We start from the raw sequence: 12394 nt of genomic DNA, 5'->3' as shown, positions 1-12394 counted from the left end.
ACAGTCAACACTCAACATCACTGAGCTGACGGTGAGCTAACATAAGCAAAATAGTGATGCTTACCTTCCATAAAGCGAAGATAACAAGTGCCAGTATTAAAAGTCCTATAAGAATACTAAGGATAATAATCCATAGTGGGATTCCACTTCGTATGTCTTTGGTGACATGAATCTTCACCTGCAGTAAAGATGTAACACTAGTCATGGTTTAAAAGCTAAAATAAAGTAAAGTGCTTATTTAAAGGTGCTGTAAGGGATTTCAACCATTTCGATCAGCCCACAGTCTGAGTGCATGGTGGAGGTGCATTTAGGGCATGTCCGAATTCACTTTTGCTAGTTTATTGACGGGAGAAACTGTCGGTCCAAAATTATATAGCACTTTTAACAGCCCCATGGTCATCCAAAAGCGCTTTACATCTTGCCTCACATTCACTCTCTCATTCACACACCGACGGCGGCGTCAGCCATGCAAGGTGCCATCCGGCTCGTCGGTAGCAGCTGGGGTTGGGTGTCTTGCTCATGGACACCTCGTCGCTTGGTCAGGTGGAACCGGGGATCGAACCACCAACCTTTCGGTTTGTAGACAACCTACATGAACAACTGAGCCACTGCCGCCTTATTATTTCCCCGCATTATTATTATTTCACAATAAGATATAAATATAGGGTGAACAATCATGCTGACTTTAATAATATGAAATAAACTATCATTTATAGATGAAAGATACATTATATTTTATTGGTTAGCAGCTCATTTGATAGATTTTTTAAAAATATATATATAAGCAGATATTGAATATTTAATTGTGCATGCTGATTTCATTTTTCCCTACTTAGATTACTTTCGCTGTCATCTAATGCACACTTAAAGTAAATATTTAAAATCACAAATGATTTAATACTATTGCTGCAAGCAGCAATGGCAGGCCCAAGCTGGTGGCACCTACACTGTAAAAAAAATATTGTTGTTTTTTGTTGGTTTAACTTAAAAAAGTAAGTAACCTGGTTGTCTTAAAATTTTGAGTTTATTGAAATTAAAAAATTGAGTTGATACAATGAAGGAAATTTGTTTAATAAATAGAAACTCAAAATATTATTGTATCTGAACCACATTAAAAAAAATGGATAAATCATGAAAATAGCACTATTTGGCATGTTTCACTGCATCATCAGAAATAAAACACACAATTACCCAATATGCTTACAAAATCTTTTAATAATATTTTAATAAAGGTTGTCGAATCTCAAAAAATGTTCATTGTATTAACTCAAAATTTTAATTTCAATGAACTCAAAATTTTAAGGCAACCAGGTAACTTTTTTTCTAAATATTTTTTTACAGTGTAGTTTCACTTGTAAAATCATATTTTGTTATACCTAAAAATAAATATCAGCTTACTGACTTGGCACAGGGTTTTAATAGCGCTGCTTTTCTACTCTTTTTCTGCCTACAGCTCAGAATAGTGACTAGTGAGGGGTTGGTCAGCGTTGTCATGATGTTGTCATCATTTTAGGGTGATTCCAGATGGATTATTCACATTTACAGATTAGGCAATTGGCTAATGAAAAATCTCTTACAGCACTTTTAAATATAGACTGAGCCTGATGCAATTTTTAATCGTAATGGTCATGAATTTAATTTAAAATTCTGCTCATATTGATATTGGTACAGAATTCAGAGCTGGTTTGTTTTCATACCTGTCTGTTCTTGACGTTTCCATTTAACACAAAGAGGTCCGTGTTCTTGTTCTGCAGCGTGGCATTGATAGTCATGTGAATGCTGGAAAATTCTCCCTATAGATGATAATTTGTTTTCAGATGGCAATGTATATTACTACAGCACACTGACAGATCATAAATAGCAGAACTGTGAAAGTTAACAAGAGCGTACTTTGATGAAAGTGGGTCGCCACACTCTGAAAGTGGTGTTGATCTGGTTGAAGTCTCCAGGAAGGATGAAGCAGTTAAAGGACACACAGGGATGTCTTACTTCTTTACAACTCTGGGATACAGAAAAAAAAGAGAGATGTGATTAGATATCCATTTCAAATGTGTTTATTCACAAATTCATAAGGAAAGTGACGCTTACTCACCAAAAGATAGACGCTCAAGGTTTCTTTTTTAGGATTAACTGCATAAGGTTTGTCAGGCTTGATCTGTAAAGGGTTAATCAATTTTTTGCCATCATCACATCTGACGTCCTATAAGAACAAAAGGAGGCAGTTGAGATATTTCTGAGCCAGTTGTGTAGAAAGAGCCACTTGAGGAATCGGAGCACCTACCTCTGTGTGGGTGAGATCTGTGAGGTACAGTAGCATGTTTTTTGCAGACGTTTTATATGGGAACGTTATGTTGAGCTGCAGTGGAGGACTCTGCATTCCAGGATCTCTCTCAATCTGTTAAACACAATCAGAACTAAATTTCTGGATCAACGGAGCATTCACACACTTAAACCAGTTTAAATTAATCTAGATCATATCTACACCCGAAACCAGTCAATTTTTAACATTCCCTCATGAAAAAGAAGTATACTTCAAGTTAATTTTTATTAAGTATACTTAAGTAAAGTTCAAGTATATTTTTGTAGTAAATATATGTACTTATATCAATGTACTAGAAGTATACTTGTAAGTGTACTGTTTCAATACTGTTTGAAATTAAATTATCACTCTTTTTAGTGCATAAATGTACTTAGAGTAGTACTTTCAAACTTTTTTGTTTGTGGGTTTCGTTTGTAATTCTTCAATTAAGGGAACTTTTATGTCACCAGGTTATACATTCATGTTAAAAATACTATATTATAAAATAAATAGTTTAGTTCTTTCAAATAATATTTATTGCACTACAAAAAAAATGTATACACTAAAATCAGTATGATTTTCATTTAAAAAAATGTTTTCATCACTAATATTTGGCTACTCAGGCCTTGTCCCCTCTCCCTTTAAATCTTATCTGCTCTGAAAATGTAATAAAATGTTATCAGTTTATTTAAAAATTCTCAATCACAATATGTTTAAACAGTAACTTAAAGCCACTTGATGGATAATTCGGCTTCATATCTGTGCAATTTGTGAATATTTTTTTATTTAGTATTGTCCACAAAAATACTGTGATTACCGCGACAGTCTATGATTACAACAAGGATATTTTTTAAGGGTAAGACTTGTTTATGCCGTAACCATGGAAATGAAGACTAGCAGGGGAGCACATCTCAGCCATAGAACAGGGATATTTGATGTCTGAAAAAAGTAAGTAATTTAATCAGAATTCCTTCTGATCATGACTTATTCAGCCTCATTACCATAATGTCATTACCAGCAATATTTTGATATATTTATTTGTATTTAGAGTTATTTTTGTACCAGCTGTTGAGTGATGTTAGTAAATCCTTGAGCTAGCATCCTTTTTCCACTTTGCTCATTGAGCGACTACACTATGCCTGCCATTTAAACTAGGGCCTATTTTAAAACTTGGTTCCGAAGTCGGTACTTTTCACAACATCACTTACAAGTATAGTTGCAGTATAAAAACTACTAAACTACTAAACCGTTTACTGAGAGTATACTTCAGTGTGCACTTTCATAAACTAAAAATGTACTACAAGTATACTAGTCTGTTTTCTTTATTAACATTTGTACAACAAATGTACCGGTAAGTATTAATTTAAAAGTATTAATCAATGTAATAGGCTACTCAATCAAAAGAGTAAACACAACTACAAAGCAAGTATACTTAGAATAATTATTTATACTTTTAAGTACTGTATATCTCAAATAAAAGACTGAGTTCCAATGCAGGCCAAATATATACGGAGCCCCTAAAGGGACGTGGTGGAGGAATTTTTTTAGGTGGGGAGGTATTTTTTTTCCCCTAAACCTTTTGCGTTCCCTCGCAAAGACCTTTCTGACAGTTTAAATCAACTTTGTGCATATATTTCTTAGAAGTACTAAAAAGTAGACTGAAAGTATACCTTCCTATTTTTAGTTTAAAAGAAGTATACTAATAACACACTTGAATAAACTTCTTTTTTGTAAAGGTTGACCCAAGATGACTCCTTGGTCACACAGTATCTTAGTTTTTACATAGTTTACGCCAAAGTGTTCTATTAACTACATAGACAGTTCTCCTTTACAGTTCCTCATTTGTCCTCTTTCTTAACCACATGATAGTCTAGAGGGCCTGAAAGAAGTGATTCTGAAAAAGAAGTGAAGGCTGAGATTTTGAGTCTTACCGTGTAGCTGATTTTCACCTCGTCCCCGATCACACTAGTGTGGTTGAAAACACTGGGTATTGTCTCCTTCTCTTTCAATATGATGTGGTCTTCCTTCTTGTTACTACAATAAAACATAAAATGACAATCAGATAAGTAGTTCTATTTATATAATTTGTACAAAATTTGATATTTAATGAGGTTTACTTAGGTTAAGTCTAATTCTTCTGGTTTTGGCAAAGCTGATTGGTTGTTTTAAATAAGGCACTTACACAAGGAATCGCAGGTTGGCTTCATGCGTCACAGGGATGACGATGCTCACAAAGTAATTTTTCAGCTCTGAAGCCGACCCATCACTATCACTGTGGTGAAAATATAAATTATATTCAACAAAGTATCCATATTCTCTATTTGATCAAGTAAGTCAAACAGTAAAAAGATGGTAACTTTCAAATGGATGCAATTCTTACGTTGTTGCAGTAACATTAATCACAATGTCCTTACGAATATGAGAGGGATTGGGCTCAAATTGGATTTTGAAGCTTTCCTGTTGGATTGACATGATGTGAGTGTAAACAGAATGAGAAGAAACATAACAATGCTGATTTGATAACAGAGGCAAATCTTACCTTTTTATCTGTTTTAAGGAAAGGATATCCAACTGCACATACTATTTTGGTATTATTAGTTTCACAGTCCTTCTCTTTAGGCTGCAGGAAAAAAATGAAAAAAGAAACCATTTTTTTAAAGGGGGGTGAAATGCTGTTTCACACATACTGAGCTTTTTACACTGTTAAAGACTTGGATTCCCATCCTAAACATACAGGGAGTGCAGAATTATTAGTCAAGTTGTATTTTTGAGGAATACAATGCACACAAAAACTCATTAATATCAAAGCTGAATATTTTTGGAAGTTTTAGTTTTTAGTTTTAGCTATTTTAGGGGGATATCTGTGTGTGCAGGTGACTATTACTGTGCATAATTATTAGGCAACTTAACAAAAAACAAATGTATACCCATTTAAATTATTTATTTTTTACCAGTGAAACCAATATAACATCTCAACATTCACAAATATACATTTCTGACATTCAAAAACCAAACAAAAACAAATCAGTGACCAATATAGCCACCTTTCTTTGCAAGGACACTCAAAAGCCTGCCATCCATGGATTCTGTCAGTGTTTTGATCTGTTCACCATCAACATTGCGTGCAGCAGCAACCACAGCCTCCCAGACACTGTTCAGAGTGTTTTCCCTCCTTGTAAATCGCACATTTGATGATGGACCACAGGTTCTCAATGGGGTTCAAATCAGGTGAACAAGGAGGCCATATCATTAGATTTTCTTCTTTTATACCCTTTCTTGCCAGCCTTTCTTCTTTTATACCCTTTATTGACCTGCATGAAAATCATGTTTTTCTTGAAGGATGCAGACTTCTTCCTGTACCACTGCTTGAAGAAGGTGTCTTCCAGAAACTGGCAGTAGGACTGGGAGTTGAGCTTGACTCCATCCTCAACCCGAAAAGGCCCCACAAGCTCATCTTTGATGATACCAGCCCAAACCAGTACTCCACCTCCACCTTGCTGGTGTCTGAGTCGGACTGGAGCTCTCTGCCCTTTACCAATCCAGCCACGGGCCCATCCATCTGGCCCATCAAGACTCACTCTCATTTCATCAGTCCATAAAACCTTAGAAAAATCAGTCTTGAGATATTTCTTGGCCCAGTCTTGACATTTCAGCTTGTGTGTCTTGTTAAGTGGTGGTCGACTTTCTGCCTTTCTTACCTTGGCCATGTCTCTGAGTATTGCACACCTTGTGCTTTTGGGCACTCCAGTGATGTTGCAGCTCTGAAATATGGCCAAACTGGTGGCAAGTGGCATCTTGGCAGCTGCACGCTTGACTTTTCTCAGTTCACAGGCAGTTATTTTGCGCCTTGGTTTTTCCACACGCTTCTTGCGACCCTGTTGACTATTTTGAATGAAACGCTTGATTGTTTGATGATCACGCTTCAGAAGCTTGGCTATTTTAAGACTGCTGCATCCCTCTGCAATATATCTCACTATTTTTGACTTTTCTGAGCCTGTCAAGTCCTTCTTTTGACCCATTTTGCCAAAGGAAAGGAAGTTGCCTAATAATTATGCACACCTGATATAGGGTGTTGATGTCATTAGACCACACCCCTTCTCATTACAGAGATGCACATCACCTAATATGCTTAATTGGTAGTAGGCTTTCCAGCCTATACAGCTTGGAGTAAGACAACATGCATAACGAGGATGATGTGGTCAAAATACTCATTTGCCAAATAATTCTGCACTCCCTGTAGACAAAGTTTCAAAAACTAATGTTGGACATTTGATGGAGTATTTCAAAAATACTCCTTCCGGTTTCTCACAAGTTTCGGAGAGTTTTTTTCGAGTATGGCTCAGCTTGATGTTAATAGAGCGGAAGGTCCTTGTATGGCCCGTACGGGCTCTTCTCCCGGTAGGGTGCGAGCGCGCGTGACTAGAGCGAGAGAGGAAATGCACGCCCATAAACACTCCGCACCGCGCTCCACTTTATTCCTATGGGTGACATCAAGCGACTTCAACTCTTCAGCACAGCATTCCGGGAAGGCAGTGCTGCATTTGAACCGATTTGAACGCAGAAATGACGGGAAGCTTCACAACATCGCTTCAGTCGCGTCTCAAAGTGGATCTCTACAGTCACTGCTGTCAGGACTTCACCAAATCATACCAAAGAAGTGTGTTTTTGACGGAGCGGTCCTAACGATAAAGGTTCGGTCCTGCTTTGGAAGCAGCCGGTGAGTAAAACTGCTTCAAATGTCTCTGCTGTTGGCTACCGTCGCGTGAGTAAACATCAGTAAACGACACACTCGCGTGCTTCGTCATTCAAATGCGCTAACGGACTCTATTGTTGTTCTATGTATAACTTTACACTAGTCTGACGTGCAAAACCGGTTTGCTTGCTACTGCTAAGGTTTAGTCGCATACAATAGTCCATAAACCGAATCATGTCCTCATAAACTGCGAGTAAAGACACAAATGTTGACAGGCCACTAAATACAGTACATACCACAGAGACGGACGTCCTGCTGTTGCTGTTTCTCCTGTTCAATTTATTTCTGCCTCCAAATGATTCTGGATCATATATCTATTAGCTGAGCTCGATAGCCATGAGTTTCTCCACGCTTGAGGACGTCACCGCTTTGCGTGCTCGTCATTCTTTAGCTCCGCCCACACGATACGCCTCCAGGCGCTCGGTTTTTTCCAGAAAGACTCGATACAGCCCATATTTCTTTTATAAATATAATAAAACGAAAGACTTTTTGGAGATATGAAGGATGCAATACTACTCTATAGGTACTCAAGATTGACATGAGATTGACTGAAACTGAGTGCTTCACCCCCCCCCCCCCTTTAAGTATATATATTTATGGGGGGGGGGGATTTCTAATGCTATTTCATACATTCTGACTTATTTACACTGTTGAAGAGTTGGATTCTGAGTTAAAAGAGTTGGAAACAACCCAATTCCTGGGTTAGTCTATATTTGACCCAACATTGGGTTAAAACAACCTGTTAAAACATTTCTGTCGGATGACATGCACATCAACCAGAGCCAGAGCAAGAGCGAACCCATCAATGAGTTTTGTTCGGGTTACAGAACTGTTGTCAGTCATTTTGTTTTTAGAACACGAAATAAACAATGTCACTAAAGAAGTGTGTTTTTGGTTGTGAGGGAAAGATATCCTTCTTCGGCTTCGTAAATAACCCAGCGTTAAGGAAACAGTGGATGCAGGTGTTCTTGTTCTGCAAGTGAGTTTGTTCCCGGTCACGAGTCGAAACAGCAGGCGGTGAGTGAAACTGCATCAAATGTCTGTGTTTTGTTGCAATCAAGTGCATCTAATGTAAACAACACGAACATATAGTGAATTGAACGTTATCCAACGATAATGCTATGATGTATTTCGTGTGTGTGTGTGTGCTTGTGACTCTTTAGCTCCACCCACTGCACGCCTGCACAGCTCAGCCGTTTACAGAAAGAAGGGGTACAGCGCATCAGTCTTTTATAAATGTGATAAAACTAAAGGCTCTTCGGAGACATGAAGGATACAATACTACTATAGGTATTCAAGATTACCATGATATTGGTGGAAACTGCGTTTGTTATGTACATTTAAATCTATCTAAAAGCAAGTGTTTCTTGCATACATATAATTACAGAGACGACTTACCTCAACTTTCACATAGTTGATATTTTCTGTGTGGCTCAGTGTAACCTTGGTATTATAAGCATTATCTCCACTGTTGTGGACCTCAATGTTGACATAGAACTTCTCCTGGCTGCTTTTTATGAGAAGACTATAATTATACAGAAATAACAGATGAACAAAGTCAGTTTTGCATCCAGTGCTTCTGTAATTCTATTTCATGCCTTGTAGACAAATCTGAGGCTGATGACATTGACAGGACAACTTGTGCTGAACCTAACAGGGAACATGTATTTATTTAAAAGTCAACAGAAGGGGGCAGCAGACAACAGGAATTTACCAAACAGATTGGAATACACCAGAAAACATTTACCATATGAATAAAACTGCAACCATGACATAGTCCTGTCATAAATATCTGCATTGTCAGTCTACAACAATAATTACATCAAAGACAAAAGAATCAGAAACATTTTAGACATTAAAAAAAAAAGTTACTATTAATACCTTGAGATGTTTGCAGTGGCTTTAAGGTGTAGCTTAGCAACACACATTTCTTTATTTCCACAGTCCACTAATGCGATCTAGGGGGAAAGAAAATACAAAGAAAAAGTAAAAGGAAGATATATTCTAACATGCTTGAATGGTGGCAAAAATAAACTTCAAAAACATCTTCACTCCTTTAAGTTAGCTAAACAATGTTTGCCAAAATATGTCGGTCTAAATAGTTTTCCTGCCAGTTTTTGTTTTACACCCCTTTTCCAACAATGTAATTTAATTGCAACAAGCCTTAAGCCAACTGTTTCCCGCAAATATTTGTGTCAAGAACTGTTTTGCTGTTTGAGTGCATTACTAAAGAGAGGACAAGAACAACAGAACTTTAGGGAGTAGCTCTGGCAAACACAACTCAGTGATGTCTCCAGGAAATCGGGCTCTTCCTCCTGATAACCTTATCTTGTGAGCTGGCAAAGCTGTCTGCTTTGGTATTAGTGTGTGTAAGTGTGTGTGTGTGTGTGTGTGCATGTGTGCATGCAGAGAGTATGCATTTCACTCCAGAGATTAGGAGTGTTGAGAAAAGAGAAAAGAAACAAGACAGAGAAGGCTAGCCTTGCTATAGCAACCAATCATCAGAGAGACGTAAATTACATGATATTAGTATGATCTACTTTTGAAACTACCATTTCAAACAGCAGCTACAAATTAAAAATGAAGGAAGACCCCACGCCTATGGGTAAGCTAAGATATAGGCCGCATATCTCTTTTCAGACGTATATTTAAAGGACAGAAGGGTAGATTTTTGATTCAAGTGATCGTCTAGATGAGTACAATTATATTTATATTGTCTTGCTGTATGTTTCATTTTCTGTATAAAAAAAAAATGTCTAAAAGTGAACAAAAAAAGCAATTTTTAAAGCAGCCTCTTTGGGAAAGGATAGGATCATGGATTGTGTGACTATTTTAAAGGAGTTAGAAATTGAGAAATCAACTTTCCCTTGATCTTTTGATATATAAAAGGTCATGGTAATATAAGAATATCCTGTAAGTTTCAGAGCTAAAAACTTCCTTGTTAGTCAAAAAAAAACCTTTTATAGACACCAGGCCCAGAAAGCGATAGTGTGCTCATCTTGACGTCATCTGTTGCGAAACACGCCTCTACAGAATGCCTTATTTAGCAGCCCCGTCCACCGACTCATGGAGCTGATTGGCTCGCGTTAGCCAGCAGCAATTAACATGCCGAAGAAGATAGCAAGATATTGCGCTATTCCTGGTTGTGGAAGAACACAGTCGCTGCATAAGCTTCCTTCTGATCCTAATATTAGGAATGTGTGGGTGAACTTTATTTTTAATGAAGTTCCAGCTCATGTGGGGAAGACATGTTTGAGTGTTTGCTTCATTTCACTGCGGAATCGTTTGTAAACAAATCTCAGGTCGATGCTGGATTTGCAGACATACTGAGATTAAAACACAATACTGTTTCTTTCATATTGGATCCAACAGGAATTGTGCAACACACTTATGTGAGTAAAACGTGTTTTAATATGTAATAGTATTGCATTGTACTAGATCGTTTTGCTTATGTGTACGTGTCTAACAGAACATACCATTAGCACGCTGGACTCAGACATGTATGGGCCAGGGCTCGCAAAGCCCAACGACCCGGGGCTATGTGTTTTCCAGACGGGCTACAAAAACGTAAGCACGTTGGCAGGCAGATGAATCTCAAATAGTGAAATAAAATTAATTTTTTGATCTGCACTGTTCACTCTCGCTTGACTAGACATTTGAAGTATGCGTCCGTTTGTGTGCGCGCTCGGTCTGGGCTTATATCGACCGATCAGGCGGGCTATGTAATACAAATATCATAGTCCAATCAATCGCGGGTGGATGAGAAATAAATCATTGTATTTGTTTCATAAAGGCGTTTACAAGCCCTGTGGTCGAGAGAATCATTCCGGTTGCCGCTTTCAAAACAATCCCTAATGTGAACTGAACTGACAGGTGAGCAGATGCTCATTAAATATGCAAATCTTATCCAATCCTAGCGGTGGGTGTTTACTTCCAAGTCTCAAGTGCGGCACGCCCATCAAAACCCAGCGCTCAATAGAAAGCCTCAAAACCAGTATAGAAAATAGCCTATTACTTATTAGTTATGATGTTTTTGAATGTAAAAACCACACAAATGTCATCAGTTGACCTCAGACAACAGTATAAAAAATAAGCCAGTTCATGACACCTTTAAAACCCACCAACCACCACTGGTTTTAAGCAGTTTTCTCTGCGTTTACACTGTTTTGACCAGCAGGGGTCACCAGCGTATGGCATTTTGAGCACTTCAAATCAGTGAATCATTTAGCGAAGCAATTGGTTCAATTCATTCAAAGCTTCATTTTTTTAAATCACTATTATATGCACATCCATAATAGGGCAGGTGCTCGATCAAAAAAAGTCAAAATCAAAGAAATAATAATAATAAAATAAAAATAAAACATTTTATCTGCTCCCATGAAACTTAAAATATGAATGATTATACTTCACAAGCAAACATATTTGTGTTTGTAATTAAATTAATCAAGTCATCAAAATTACAAAATAAATTTGGCCAACTAGTCAACTAGCCCATTAGGAAGAGTCTTGGCATTCCCTATGCCAGTCCATCCTGGTTTCTGCAAATTAAAATCTCATAACTGCATGTGGGATAGCAAACATGGGGAAAAATCTCCCAGCGCTTGTAAAATTAGAGAGACTTTATTGGACTAACTTACAGCTGCCACCCACATTTACTCCTTCTTTTAATGAGTGTTATAACTGCAGCATCCAGTGTAGCGGTTACTGGAGCAGTGAATGCAACACTATGACCTACACATATAAACCTCAGATTTGATTTGGCAGCAGGAGGGAGAATGAGAGCTTACAGTCTTGTTGAGTGAGGTCGGTAATTCCCCGTCTAGGACTGGACCCTTGTCTTCATCCGCTAAACCGAATTCCAGCATGACCATAATGGGGTTTCTGAAATCCAGTTTATCCTGTGGGGGATAATAAAGGATGTTGCAAATTTTTTCAGCTTAACGTCTTTCAGGCAACTTAATAACAGCTTCGGAAATGTATCAAATTCATTCTGTCGCTAGCAGCCTATTATCAACTCCGTATTATTAGTTTGTAGGTCATATTCTCATATTGATCATGCAGCATTGAACACAAGGGGGCATCACCTCTTACAGCACGATCTGTTAGCACAGATAGCATACTTCCTCTAGAGCTCAGAGGACGTGTATTCACTGAAGCGGGACATTCTGCAGTCGCAACGGAGGCTGGGGGTTACTTTACTGGCCTCAGGCCTTTGATCAGAGAATCTCTGGCTTTTATTAAACTCAAGGCCTCTACTTTCAAACTCTTAGTTGTATGCTCTTTATCTAGTTACAAGAGACGTTAAACGTAACAATCTAGATCAGAGGCAAAAAGATTAAGAT

At 37.8% G+C, this 12394-nt stretch overlaps 1 protein-coding gene across 2 annotated transcripts in view; it reads right to left on the bottom strand.

Annotated features, from left to right (window-relative positions):
* The window catches only part of itga1 (integrin, alpha 1), a 60492-nt gene that overhangs the window by 2970 nt on the left and 45128 nt on the right, over nucleotides 1-12394 (bottom strand). For both annotated transcript variants that reach the window (XM_067433368.1, XM_067433369.1), the window contains 12 exons: nucleotides 11840-11950; nucleotides 8934-9010; nucleotides 8451-8577; nucleotides 4839-4919; nucleotides 4680-4756; nucleotides 4482-4571; nucleotides 4231-4333; nucleotides 2282-2395; nucleotides 2093-2200; nucleotides 1891-2001; nucleotides 1698-1793; nucleotides 65-178 (listed from right to left, as the gene is read on the bottom strand). In XM_067433368.1, coding sequence (XP_067289469.1) covers nucleotides 65-178; nucleotides 1698-1793; nucleotides 1891-2001; nucleotides 2093-2200; nucleotides 2282-2395; nucleotides 4231-4333; nucleotides 4482-4571; nucleotides 4680-4756; nucleotides 4839-4919; nucleotides 8451-8577; nucleotides 8934-9010; nucleotides 11840-11950 — 1209 coding nt within the window. The remainder of the gene's footprint in view (nucleotides 1-64; nucleotides 179-1697; nucleotides 1794-1890; nucleotides 2002-2092; nucleotides 2201-2281; nucleotides 2396-4230; nucleotides 4334-4481; nucleotides 4572-4679; nucleotides 4757-4838; nucleotides 4920-8450; nucleotides 8578-8933; nucleotides 9011-11839; nucleotides 11951-12394) is intronic.

The sequence above is a fragment of the Pseudorasbora parva genome, chromosome 23 (genome assembly GCF_024679245.1).
Source record: "Pseudorasbora parva isolate DD20220531a chromosome 23, ASM2467924v1, whole genome shotgun sequence".
Taxonomy (NCBI): Eukaryota; Metazoa; Chordata; class Actinopteri; order Cypriniformes; family Gobionidae; genus Pseudorasbora; species Pseudorasbora parva.
This window is presented reverse-complemented; position numbering and strand designations above follow the sequence as displayed.